Source organism: Callithrix jacchus, chromosome 7 (assembly GCF_049354715.1).
Source record: "Callithrix jacchus isolate 240 chromosome 7, calJac240_pri, whole genome shotgun sequence".
Lineage (NCBI taxonomy): Eukaryota > Metazoa > Chordata > Mammalia > Primates > Cebidae > Callithrix > Callithrix jacchus.
In genome coordinates this window covers 126,285,730-126,299,306 of record NC_133508.1, presented here as the reverse complement: position 1 = coordinate 126,299,306, position 13,577 = coordinate 126,285,730, and the positions used below count along the sequence as shown (strand labels likewise).

The window sequence follows — 13,577 nt, the reverse complement described above, 5'->3', positions numbered from 1 at the left end:
CTTCCTAGCTAGAGAGAGAACTTTCCCTTATCAAGTGGTCTTTCTTCATGCAAAAATACTTCGTTCACTTGGAATGAGGCAGATGTTAAAACATTCTCTAATAATTTATATAATTAATTTCTCTTTTGTGGCTTTCTGGATATTTTATCATTGGCTTACATTTAAAAAACAACACATTATTAGGGTTGTTTATAAATAATTTAGCTCCCACTGATAATTACCAGGGAACATAAAAACAATGTGTTTTTAATTTAAAATAAAAAAATAACATAGTCTTTAATAATGCTGTTGTACAATCTACTTACTTTCTTAAAATATGGCACCCAGAGAGGAAAAACTAATGAAACTGAGTTTCTGCAAAACTTAGGTGCCATTTTTAAAGGTCTAAGGCTATGCATATTCTAGTCTTTTAATAATTATTTTAAATATGTACACATAACTGAGTGTAACTATTTTGGGGTCTAAAAAGAATTATTCTCCCAAGAAAGGCTCATATATTTCTCCCTCTCATGATGTAGAACACCAAATATACCCCTAATTTCCTCTGGAACTTGTGGTCCACATCCTTGAAAGAGTTCTTCATGAAGACTTCAATGGCCTCTCTCTCACTGTCCCTGTGCAGGTCCAGCAGCTCCTGGAGGGTTTCCGTGGGCAGCTGCACCTTCTGGCTCATCTGCTGGTTATAGTGGGCAACAGCCTTTTCCACTGCAGCTGAGTTCTCTAACTGGGCCAAGGCCCGGACTGCGTTCTCCATGCAGGGCAGATCCCCACTGCTGATAGCACTAATATAGGTCAGCACCAGGCTCTCTAGACCTGCAAAAGGGAAATTTTTAAAAATGTGAATATCACTTGGTGGGACCGAGTATTTTGTGTGCTTTTCAAGTGAGTGTCACAAGAATAGTTTTAAATAATTTTTGGATAAAGAATAGTCATGGAATAGTTTGTTAATCTCTAGTCACAGAGGAAATTAAAGTTACTCTTTCCTAATTCCTTCACCCAAAAGAAGATACTGAAATGAATAGGGTATTTTGTGGCTGATATACTAGGTCAAGGTGTTTTTTTAACTTTCTTTTCTCTCATCTCTCCCTCTATTCCTTTTCTCTTCACTCCTAATTTAGGAAAGAGGTCAATAAGAAAACTTAGCCTTTTTAATTTTCAATAATTTTAGTGGTGCAGGCCACTAGTCCTGTGTCTGGCTTAGGTAAGTATGTCTTCTTACATAGTCTCTCATCAGAACTATATGCAGGGTATAAACTCATTGTGTTTGTAAGGGCTTTGCTGGGTGTTGCACTGAAAGTCTCCCATGCCAGGAAGACCTCATCTCAGGCGAACTGGAGTGGTTGGTCATGAAGAAGAGGTGATTATTTGTGACTAAATCCTGGACCTCGTCATCTCTCTGTAGTTTTAAGTACCATCTGTATGGATGGCTGGTATATTTTGCTTCCTGCCTTGACATTTCTTTTGAGCTTTGGATTAAAAATAAGTTTTGCACCTTATTTTTAATGCACTTTTTATACTCCTTACTGTGTAAAGCAGAAGAAACTCAATATTAAATAATCTAAATATCAAAACTTCATCCACTCTGAAAAACTATTTCTCCTCCTGATCTCATTAAATAACACAGCCATTAAAGCAATTGCTAAACTCAAAACTCTGCAGATAGGCTTGGCATTTCCTTCTTATTCCTTTCACAAATTCATATTCCCTCCATCAACAGGCCTTTTAGATTTAATATCCAAAATATGTTTGGATCTTGTCCATTTTCACCATTTACTGCCATAATCTGAGACTAACCCAATGCCCATTTATCGCTCAGCCACTGCAAATAGCATCCATCCTCTCATTCTCTCCCATTCACCACTCCAACAAATTATCTACAAAATATTCAGAAAGATATGTATAAACGTAAGTTAGATAACTTTACCTAACTGCCAAAAATGCTTCCCTAGAACTTAGACAAACTCTAATCTCCTCAAAGTTCCTTGCCAGTCCTTTCAGGACCTAGCCCGTGTATATTTCTCTAATTATGACACCTCTCTTATTCAGTCTACTCTTGTTCCAATCAGCTGTCTTTCTTCTATTTTCATTAAAAGAAATTGAAATGGAATATTGCTGTCACCCAAGCTGAAGTGCAGGGCATAATCATAGCTCACCATAGCTTTGAACTCCTGGGCTCATGCTAGGTCCTCCTGCCTTAGCCTCCTGAGTAGCTAGGACTCCACGCATGCACCATGCATTTGGCTGATTTTTAATTTTTTCATGATAATAGTGTCTTGCCTTGGCCAGGGTGGTCTGAAACTGCAAAGTTCAAGGAATTCTCCCACTTTGGCCTCCCAAAGTGCTGGGATTACAGGCTTGAATCATCGTGCCATGCCCCTGTCTTCTATTTTCTTGAAGCTGCAAAGGTCTTTCCTGCCCTGGGTATTTCCATATGACATTATTTTTGCTGTAAAGCTATTTCTCTATGTGCTTTGGTTAGCTCTCAATCATTTATTTTATATATATTTATATATGTATGCATGTATTTGAGACAGGGTTTCACTCTGTCTCCCAGGGTGGAGTGCAGTGGTGTAGCCTCGGTTCACTGCAACTTCTGTCTCCCAGGCTCAAGTGATCCTTCCTACCCAGCCTCCTGAGTAGCTGGGATTACAGGTGTGAGCCACAATGCTGGGTTAGTTTTTGTATTTTTAACATAGACAGGGTTTCACCATGTTGCCCAGCTGGTCTCAAATTGCTGAGCTCAAAGTGATTCACTCACCTCAGTCTCCCAAAGTGCTGGGATTATAGGCATTGGCCACCACAGCCAGCCAAATCAATCATTTTTAAGTTCTCATCTTACATATGATGTTCACAGACAAGCATTCTCTCACAGTCTAAATTATATCTCCCTGCCCCTCCCTTTAGTCTTTCATAGAAGCCTACTATTTTATGCATTATGTTAATCACTATTTATCATTATAAGTTTTGTTTTACTTTTTACAGAAGTTTCTTTTGCTCCTATTATGCCAGAATGAGGATGAAAGTCACATTTCTTTTATCCATCATTATACCCAGTGGTTGGTACATTACATTACAGGCGTTCCCTAAATATTTCTGAATTGCTGAACAAGAGAATTGTACTGCAGTTAGCGGCAAAATCTAACTTGCATATAGTATTTGCTTTTTTTCTTTGTTGCTCAGTATATATATTCTGAGTTTATTTTATTAAGAGGGAGCTGAGAAGTTGCTGGAGAAGTTGACCATAGCAGAATTAGATTCTAGTTCTTTTCTTTATTCTCCTTGCAAGGAATATAAGACCATACTATAGTTTTAGTTTTCATGTAAAATTTATGATATGACCTTCGTGTTGTGTTTTCCTTGACATCGATAGACTATGAGTTTGTCAGAAGTGACCCTTATGCATTCCATTTTATCCTCTACAATGAGTGGTAGGAAGTCGGTAGAGAGAGTGACTCACGAGGCCCATTGACTGTGATGCCACCTGAGAGAGTCTTGACATTAGAATGGCTGAGGATGTAGGAACAAAATTCTGCAACTTGTTCTATGAAATCAGGGTTTAGATCTTCCTCCTTCAACTGCTCCAAATGGGCAAGGTTCTTCCTCCAAGCGGGCCGATCAAAGATGAAGCACTTCCTCTTGGGGAAGAACTTTCGAATGCACAAACGAGGATCATTAAAGCTTTTACTTTTTATATCAGCACCTATAGGAGTGAAAATTAGAGGTAATAAAACTTCAGATTAATTACTTTGAATATAATCTTTCAATTTCATAATTTTCACAAAGCCCACATAAGGAGGAAATTAATGAGGAAGGAAGAATAAACAATTAAAAAGACAGAGAAAGAAAAGTCTCCAAGAAGTGATAGGTAATGCATTTAAAGTTGGTTCCAACTGATATAGTCAAGCAGTATTTCCATTTCCTTTAGCAGAACAGTCAGGAAAACACAGTTAAAAATTATAATTTGTATACACAGAAATGGTCATTTTGATATTATCTGCTCTCTACATATTAACCCACCAACCATTAGACCCAGAAACCTTTTCTTAGCTTCAGCGAAAGCTCCAGGTAGTCATCGGGAGTGATGGGTTCTTCATCGGTTTTCAGCTCCAGGGAGAAATCCCTAAGAGCCCACACAAATGCTGGAAAAAAGCTCACAAAGTCAGCTGAGTCTTCTACATAATTGTTATCAGGTGAGGAGCTTGCCTTGATTCGATCTGTCAGCTCTGTCACATAACTGAGACGCTAAGTTAAGAAAATTACAGAAAATGCCACTTTTTATACTACATTTTCTCCTAATGCTTAACTAAAATAATTCAGTGTCTTTTGATTAGCTCATTCATTCACAAACTTTTATTTACAGGATTCATTCACTCACAAACACTTTTTGAGCACCTACTATGAAACAAGCACTGTCCTAGGGACTAAGAATACTGTAATGAATAAGACAATGCTACCATTATAGAGCTTACATTCTAATCATGGAAACAAACAATGAACAAGTAAAGAAAAATATAATATATTATCAGGCATTGATAACAATTGTCTTGAAGAAAAACAAACTGGGCAACTAGCTCCTAGTGTATCTTTTGGAACTAGCAACCAATAGACACTCATCTAACACTCTGGTACCTTCCAAATCTACCAATAGGAAAAGTAGAGAATAACCATGTGTATCTGCATGTGGTGCTGATTTATATAGTTTTCCAGGTAAATTACCTGTGACATTGTAGTTGAGCAGTGATCTGAATGAATTGAAGGAGCCAGTCATATACAAATCCACTGGAGGAGCATTGCAGACAGAGATCACAGAACCTGCAAGCCCCTAGATAGGAAATCACTGAGTGTGTCCAACATATATCAAGAAGTCTAGTGTGGTAGGGCAGAAGCCTTAAAATAAATAGAGCTTGGGATATATAAGCTCTGTAAACCAAAGTAAGAAGTTTGAAATTGAATAGTAAGTTAATAGAAAGTCATTGGTGGGTTTTAAGTGAAGAGAGGATATAGTATGATATTTTTTAACACAAATCATACTGGCTGGCATTGCCTCTGTGAGTCAAATGTATATGCAAAACAAAACAAAACAAAAACCAATTAGGTAGTTGAAAAGATAACCAAGATGAGAGGCAATGAAAACTTAGAGTTATCATGAAAGAAGTAGTGAGAATTAGCCAGTCTAAGAAAATAATTTTGATAGTGAAGCTGAAAGAATTTGATGATTAATAATTTCCAGGACATAAGGAAAGGAATCATCCAAGATGATTCCTAAATTTTTGATCTGAGCACTTCTATGAATGATGTGGGAATTTATAGTGGTTGGCATAGTCAAAGGGTATATGTATTAAAGAAGCTTCTCTTTTTAATGGTAAAGGAATGAGAAGGAGTCCATAACTCTAACATGGAGGAAGAAGGACACCTAACTCATCTCTTACACTTACGATATGCAAGGTATGATATAAAAAATAATTATCACATAAGACCACTGGAGAGGTCTGTAGCAGAAATAGTATCTATAATGTATAGCTAGGTATCAGTTAGAAGGCAAAACTTAGAGCAGTTGATAAGAATATAGAGAATTGCAAAAGTAAGACCATGAGCTCTTGAGGACCTTGAGGGTTTGGACAGGGATAGGAGAAAGTCAGATAGATGATATATAGAGTCTTGGGTGGCTGAGTGTCTAAGGATATATGTAACCAGGATATATGAGATTTTCAGCATAATGAGATTTACTAAAGAGGGACTTATGAATTCTTCAGTACCTGTTTGCCTGTGTACCTGGTGAAATAATAATGAAGCTGTTATTTTCTAGGTTTAATGCTGTTCTGGACCACAAAAAAAGATACTGCAATTGGTCCATGGCCTGCTGGTTGATGGTTCCCATGCTATTGTACACGAAGGTGCTGCTCAGGAGGATGGCCAGGGAGAAGATCCAGGAGTCATTCTCATTGTCACCCTGTAAGTTATGGTAGAAGCCACACCGAAGAGTGACTAGCAGAAGGTACAATCAATTCAGATAGCTGAAGACTGACTGAACTCCAACTGTCTCTTACAAGTTGTGAAAACTTAGGTAACTCACTTCTTCATGCAGTATTTTTCCATTTGTAGAGCAAATGTATACTTTAAGGTATTATATAGAAATGTATATGTTAGTGGAAAACACATGAGCACTTGTTAGTAGAAGCTATTTTGATCAGCTACTAAAATGCAAACTGGTTTCCTAAACTTAGTTTATGACTCTATTCCACTTCCATGGCACATCATGGTAAGAGATACACAGTAGTTAAGATAGGCTCCTTCAATAACAGCTTTCTATGTCTAAGATTTATAAGAGCAGTAATATATTATCCTTAATGAACAAACATGTTATCATTAGATTTTACACTTTGCTCCTCTTTCTACTGGTGCCACTGTAGATGTGAAAATTTTTACCATCTTTATGGGTTCCCACTGTAATAAATCAGACATGTTTTTAAAATGTCTACTGAAGTTTATAAGTACCTTCAACAACCTTACCAAAACATTTCACTATAATATGAAAAAAAATGACTGAAAACATTAGCCATGATTTTATAGGTTTACCAAAAATTAATCAATTGAACTTACTGTATACTCTGAATGCTTATTCCACATCAATTAAAAAAGAATTTATTAATGTAATTAACTAGAGTCCTAAATCAAGGAGGAGGAGTGATAGTGCAACGAGGTTATTGATCTGATCTTGTTTATGTAGATTTTAATCTACCTAAGTGAAATGTTAAAAATGTTTATCTTTTTACCTTCTCTATATCTCCAAGGCCCTCAGTGTCAAGCAGAACTAGGGTGTGTCCTGGCTTCTTGGGATGAGGCACGCACCACATCCAGATTCCTTTGGTGTGGGATTTCACTGTGGATCCCAGAGAAAAGCCTGCAAAAGGAGGAGAGGATAAAAGGGAGAAGAGATTAATTAGGAGGTGTTTCTGGAAATTGAGATAAAAGTTAACATAATCAAAGGTAAAAGAGATAAAAGAAAATACAACTGGCATAAATCTTAATGACAATCCAGTAAATAGGAAAGTTGTATATCTAATCCACAGTGAAACATTCATTTTTCCTTAAAGTTCATTGGAAGCTTGCTGTCACTATAAAAACGTTTTAAAAAATGTTTTATAAGTATTATTATGGAAGTTAACTTTATTTAATAACATATTCCTTCCAGAAAGGCACATTTACACTCTCAGATGGGAAAATAAAAGTAAAGTGGGACGAAAGGGTCAGCTGACTGAAATCCTCCAAAGTCAATGTAAAGAGCCCATTCATGGATTAAAAGTTAGCTTTCAATATTCATTCTCATCTCTAACTTTCTGTTCTTACATTCCAAGTCTGGATGCTCACAGTGTGTACAGACAGGAGGGACTTGGCAGAGCTTTGCTGGTGTCACTCACCTTTGTTCTTCCCAGCCAGCCTGTTCATCAGGTAGGATTTGCCTGTGCGGTAGAGGCCCACAATCGCCACCACCACCACAGGCTGCGTAACTGCAGACAGGATCTTCAGAGCTTCTGGATTCACCACCAGTTGCCCTTCGGTGTTGTCAATGAGGCTCACTGGGCCTGTCATGTGAATCTCTGCAGCCATGTCCAGGGTGTTGTTCCCTTCTGTGCAAGGAAAAAGATGAAATGGAAAGCAATTTCTAGGTAGCTAGCCATGCTGAGCTTTACAATATGGATTACATTTTTGATTTCTATGCATGAACTTTTTTTCATATACATTTTTTAAAGCCCTGTTTCTCTTTAAGTCTGTCCTACAAATTGGTCCATTGGCTTTCTTTTTAATTAATTTATTTATTTGTATTTTTATTGCATTTTAGGTTTTGGGGTACATGTGCAGAACATGCAAGATAGTTTGAAACAGACTTACAGAAAAGATGTACAATGGGTATGAAAAGTTCCCATATATCATTTTCTCTAATGTTAAAATTTTACATAACCATAGAACTAGGATTTTAACATTAAAACAATGATGACTAACCTACACTCCTTATTCACATTTCACCAGTTTCCAACTAATGTCCTTCCACTCCATGATCAGTCCAGGATTGTTCATTGCATTTGGTCCTTATGTTTCTGTATTTTCTTTGCATCTTTGATAGTTTTTCATTCTTTCTTTGTCTTTCATGTCTTTGACAGTTTAGAAGTTGACCAGCCTGTGATTTTGTAGAATATTCATCCCTCAATTTTTTTGATGTTTCTTTATTACTAGATTGAAGTTATGCATTTTATTTTGCAAATGTCACTGAAGTGATGTTCTACCATTTTCAGAGTCTCCTATTAAGGGATTCACGATGTTCACATGACTTTTTCTAATGCTGTGACCTTAACTTTGATCATTTGGTTAAGGTAGTCTCTGCCAGATTTCTCCACCACAAAGTGTTATGTACCATTTTGTCACTAAAAAACACCATTTGGAGAGACACTTTGAAGACCATGCAAATAAAGTTTCATCATACTTTCCTAATTTTTCAGTCACTGTTTTTTGCATCCATTGATAATTGTTGCTTATAACTTAGTGTTGTGTTAGACTGAAGGTAATTTTCTATTCTCATCATTCCTTCTACATTGATTAGAGTTTTAATGTGAGCAAGAACTGCCCTTTCTCCTTCATTTGTTTTATTTACTTATTTAATCATTTAGTTGTATCAGTGTAGACCTACAGATATTTATCTTATCATCCGGGTAACACTGTATTATCATTATTTATCTCATTGCTCAACTCCCCAGATTAGTTCACTGAGAGCTGCTTCAAGCTAGAGCCCAAATTCTTTGGACATGCTCCCATGATATTTTCACTGCTTCTTTCCTTGTGGCAGGCTTATCTAATATCTGCTTCAGCCTTAGAATCGACCATTTCTCCTAAAGGCTCTGGTTGCTTTCATTGGATACTGGTACCTAGACACCAAGATGTCACACTAGGTGTAGTCATTACTTCCAGTCATTACTTTCTCACAGGGAAAATCAAGGAATCTGTGTTTGTATACTAGCACATGAACACAAACATCTACATTTATTTCTTATCTGTCCATTTCTACATATAAGCTTAAGTTTCTTTTGATATTTCTAATTCCAATTCAACAAAACAAAATTTATTCATACTTTCCCTCCTTGTTTTTAAAGCTTTTTCTCTGAGTATGTCATTACATATAATAAATTATTTGCTCAATTCTACTACATACAATTAAAGTTACTAACTCATAAGTCTTTGTAACATAAATTTGCTAACTAGAGTGCACTATTACTTAACAGTTCTGTTTGTCTTTGGTCTTACACATACAGTCAAAATACTGTATTCCAAAGTTGCTTAGACTACCTTTTCCTTCTCTATTCTCTTTGGCATGGTTAAATCATTTATTTGTAATATAGTTAGGTTTGTTTGTTGGTTCATTTTAAGTATGTGTGTATTTATTTTGGGTATGTGAAATATCACAGTTATGAAAGTCAGACTTTACAACAAGCTGTAGTCAGAGAAGTGTCACTTTTCCTTTATCTTAGCACTTCATTCCCATTCCAGCTGTCTTTCTATTCTTTCCACCTCAGGCCCACTCATCCTCCACAGATGTTCAGTCTTGTTAGTTTATAGTTTACCTTTCTTGGACATTCTTTTCATTAATGAGCATATACATGTATGTTTTCTTATTCACATTTTCTATCATAAAGATCACATCATGCAGAAATATGGAAATCTCTCCATACCAGTTCATAGGAAGATCTCTCAGTTCCTTTTACAGGCATCTATTCCATTTATGTGAACATACCACAGCTTATTCAACCATTCTTTTATGTATAGACATTTAGATAGTTTCAGATATTTAGCAGTTACAAACAATGCTGCAATGAAAACCTCTGCTAACCTTGTGAGGGTGTATTTTTATACTGTTATAGGAGCTACTTTAGGATGGTGTCCTATAAGTGAGATTGCTGGGTCAAAAGGTAAGAGCAATTTATTCTGTTTGATTTGCCAAGCTTTACTCCAGAAAGATGTATCAGATTGAATTCCCACCAGATCTTCTTGTATCTCATTGTTCAGAAAATGAATTTTTTTTTAGGTATGTCACATTTTCTGACTTAATTACAAAATTTCCTTTGGTAACTTTTCACATTCACATTTAGATCTTTGGACTGAGCTCGCTGAACTCATGCATACAGTAATAGGAACCTTCACCTGAGGAATCTTGTATCGTACACATCTCCATACTTTGAAACAAAGATATTATTCTCACCTAGCCTTGGTCTGGATTTCTTCCAGCCATTCTGGTCAGACTGTGAGATTCAGGCTACCCAATGGCTCCTTCCTCTCACTATACAGGAAGCCCCTTGAGTTACCATAGCCCATCACTGGTTCTTAATATTTTCTGTGAATCAGCATTTACCTGTTACTCACTCAGGCTTCATATCTGGCATCTGACATATAGAAAATCAACAGATTTTGTTACCAGAGTTTGACCTTTCTGTGCTTTATGATTGATTCTCTATTACTTGCATGTATATCAGTTTGCATATTGCTTTCAATTATTTCAGGTAATGAAGCCAGCATCAGGAAACATTCCCTGATGAACCAGGGCTTGCTTTTTGTGTGACTTCTGCTTCACGTAGAGCAGTATGTACACAACTGTAGGCATATCCTGTTTAACCAGGCATTGATAATTTGATAATTTACTAAGGAATAGAAATATATTCTCTCATAGTTCTGGTGGCTAGGAAGTCGAATCTCAAAGTGCTAACAGCTTTGGTGTCTTGGGAGAGCCTGGTCTCTGCTTCCAAGATGGTGCCTTGGAGCCTTCATCCTCCAGAGTGACTCACTCTCAGAAACTCTTTTTATAGTCATTAATCCGTTCATGAGTGCTCTGCCCACTTGGCCCCATCTTCCAACCCTGTTACACTGTTTGGAATTAACTTTCAACATGAGTTTTGGAGGGGACAAAAATATCCAAACCATGACATATTTTTGGAAATTAAAAGTACAGTATATAACTAAAATTCAATAGAAAGTTCATAAGATAAAGATGAGAAAATCTTTCTGAAAGCAAAAAAAAAAAAAAAAACACCTTAAAATCAAGATGAAATAAATGAGAGAAAATACAATATAATTATGTTGCTTCCCCTTAACAGATTCTACATTTGAATAAAATGAATTCCAGAGAAGAATGGAAGTTACTAGGAAGAACATAGAAGCTGAATTAGTAACAAATAGAAAACTAAACAAAAAGGAGGAAAGCATTACTTTAGGAAAAAAAAATTGTTCAAGAAAGGAAAAGTAAAGAGAGTGTATCTATATCGTTCATATCTATAGTGTCAATGCTCTAAGTAACATTGGAATTGTCATACTAATGAAAACACTGAGCATTAATCTAAATAGAAGTATGACATAATTCTATCGAGGGGATCATGGGACAGAGTTTGTGTGAATGTGGGTGGTAGTAATAGTGGTGAGGTGGTGTGTGATAAAGGAATTGGAGATGATGAGTACGACTTAAATCCTTATTTTCCCTATATGATACCTCAAATTGGAAATTCAAAAGTTAGGAAACACAAGGTTGTTATTTTTATGTGTGGAGGTAAATAACAAAAAACAGCTAAAATAATTAAAAGTGGTTGCTATTGAAAAAGAGAAGAGATAAAGGTGGGGGGTTTACTAGGAGGATTTCTTTTTGGAATAAGTCTCAGAATTGTTTGAGTCTATAAATTATGTGAAAATCTAATTTTGAAGAAAATAAAAACAAAAGTTGACAAGAAAAATTAAATAAGTAAATAAAAATAAAACGAGTGAAAAGCCTTCCTGTAGTAACATCTTAATTTTTGTTTTTACCTTGAATATCTCAATCCCTGTAATTTAAAATGATTGTGATATAAAATGCCTAATTTCTATAACATATAGTCATAGACTATAAGCATTACAGTTTTCCTTTTTATCCTATAATAAAGAGTGCTTTGTTTACTATATAGAGTTGATTACTTCTGACTTGCTCTACTGAAGTCTTATATCTAATTATCTACTTCCCATCTCTTCAGGGGACAATGGCAAAAAAAGCCATTTATTTTTCTGTGATCAGGACCCATTTTCTCTTACAGCAATGGCCCACAGAGACCTCTGGAAAGACTTCTGTTTTATTTTGCAGCACGATGTATACTACCTTAAAATCAATGACTGACTCAGAAAAGTAGGTGTACAAAGATTGTATAAGTTCCACAATTATAATAACTTGTTCCCCACGTTTACACTGTTGGTGGGAGTGTAAATTAGTTCAACCATATTGGAAGACAGTTTGGCAATTCCTCAAGGATCTAGAAATAGAAATTCCATTTGACTCAGCAATCCTATTACTGGGTACATAACCAAACGATTCTAAATTATTTTGTCATAAAGACACATGCACACGTATGTTCATTGTGGCGCTGTTTAAGATAGCAAAGGCCTGGAACCAACCCAAATGCCCATTGATGATAGAGTGGACAAAAAAAAAATGTGGCACATATACACCATGGAATACTATGCAGCCATAAAAAACGATGAGTTGGTGTCCTTTGTAGAGACATGGATGAACCTAGAAACCATAATTCTCAGCAAACTGACACAAGAACAGAAAACCAAACATCACATGTTTTCACTCATAGGCAGGTGATGAACAATGAGAACACTTGGAGACAGGGACAGGAACAATACTTACAGGGCTAGCTGGTGGGGGTGGAAAGGAGGGGAGGGGAGGGGGGACCGAGGGGCTCAGGGGCAGGGAGAAAGGAGAGGTATAATACCAGGAGAAATGCCTGATTTAGGCAATGAGTGGGGGGTCAGGGATGGAGACAGCAAACCACCATGGTATGTGTGTACTTATGCAACAATCCTGCAGAATGCAGGATGTGCACATGTACTCCAGATCCCAAATACAATTAAAAAAAAAAAAGAAATAAAGGGCTGATGAACTAGCTGGTGGAAAATGCAGCGCTTTGTAAGCATTATGTTCTTTCAACCATTTAAGAGGAATAACAGTAACATCTACTCTGTCTCCTACAAAAACAGTAACAAAAACTTGTTCCCTCTCTTTGCAGACCCCAAGTTGCCTACCTTCTTTTACCTAGAGCCATAAAAGTGGCAAAGTGAATGTAATGGAGTCCTAACTTTATTCAGCAGATACTGATAATGATAAAGTCAACTTAAGATGATGTCAAAAAAGAAATAACAATTTGGAAACATTCCCATCTACGGAGGGACCATTCCCTCCATAAGTAGTCTGACCATTCCTATGGTGGGAATGGTCAGTTTGGATAAAACTGATCAACCCTGGTAAATAGATTCCCAACCCGTCCCAGTCTTACCTAAATCAGAAATCCTTTAGAGTTGGAAAGAAGTTTGTTTCAATGTGAAAGTTGATTCTTATCCTCCTCTCTTTTCTTCTGAGTGTGGTGGCACTGCTTTCTCCGTCTTTTTTTCTCTCAGTAACTGTGAACTTTTACTTGGCTCCTCCAATGTCTGGGGCTTCTCAGATTTTCTTCAGAGACCTGGTGGAAGACAAGAAAAAGAGGCAACCTCTGCAAAGGAATGAACTAATATGAAAC

The 13,577-nt window shown here is 36.5% G+C and overlaps 1 protein-coding gene and 1 long non-coding RNA gene across 2 annotated transcripts in view; one reads left to right on the top strand and one right to left on the bottom strand.

The window, feature by feature from the left end:
• The window catches only part of LOC100404432 (guanylate-binding protein 2), a 26,536-nt gene extending 12,959 nt beyond the window's left edge, over positions 1-13,577 (bottom strand). The window contains exons 1-7 of the mRNA XM_035252067.3: positions 13,338-13,577; positions 7,419-7,628; positions 6,774-6,901; positions 5,841-5,950; positions 4,038-4,234; positions 3,458-3,700; positions 533-813 (exon numbers count right to left, since the gene is read on the bottom strand). Of these exons, the coding sequence (XP_035107958.3) occupies positions 533-813; positions 3,458-3,700; positions 4,038-4,234; positions 5,841-5,950; positions 6,774-6,901; positions 7,419-7,608 (1,149 nt within the window). The 5' untranslated portion in view covers positions 7,609-7,628; positions 13,338-13,577. The remainder of the gene's footprint in view (positions 1-532; positions 814-3,457; positions 3,701-4,037; positions 4,235-5,840; positions 5,951-6,773; positions 6,902-7,418; positions 7,629-13,337) is intronic.
• Positions 4,228-7,630, top strand: LOC144577170 (uncharacterized). The gene is made up of 2 exons (XR_013520553.1): positions 4,228-5,445; positions 5,807-7,630. It is a non-coding gene; the product is annotated as an uncharacterized LOC144577170 (long non-coding RNA).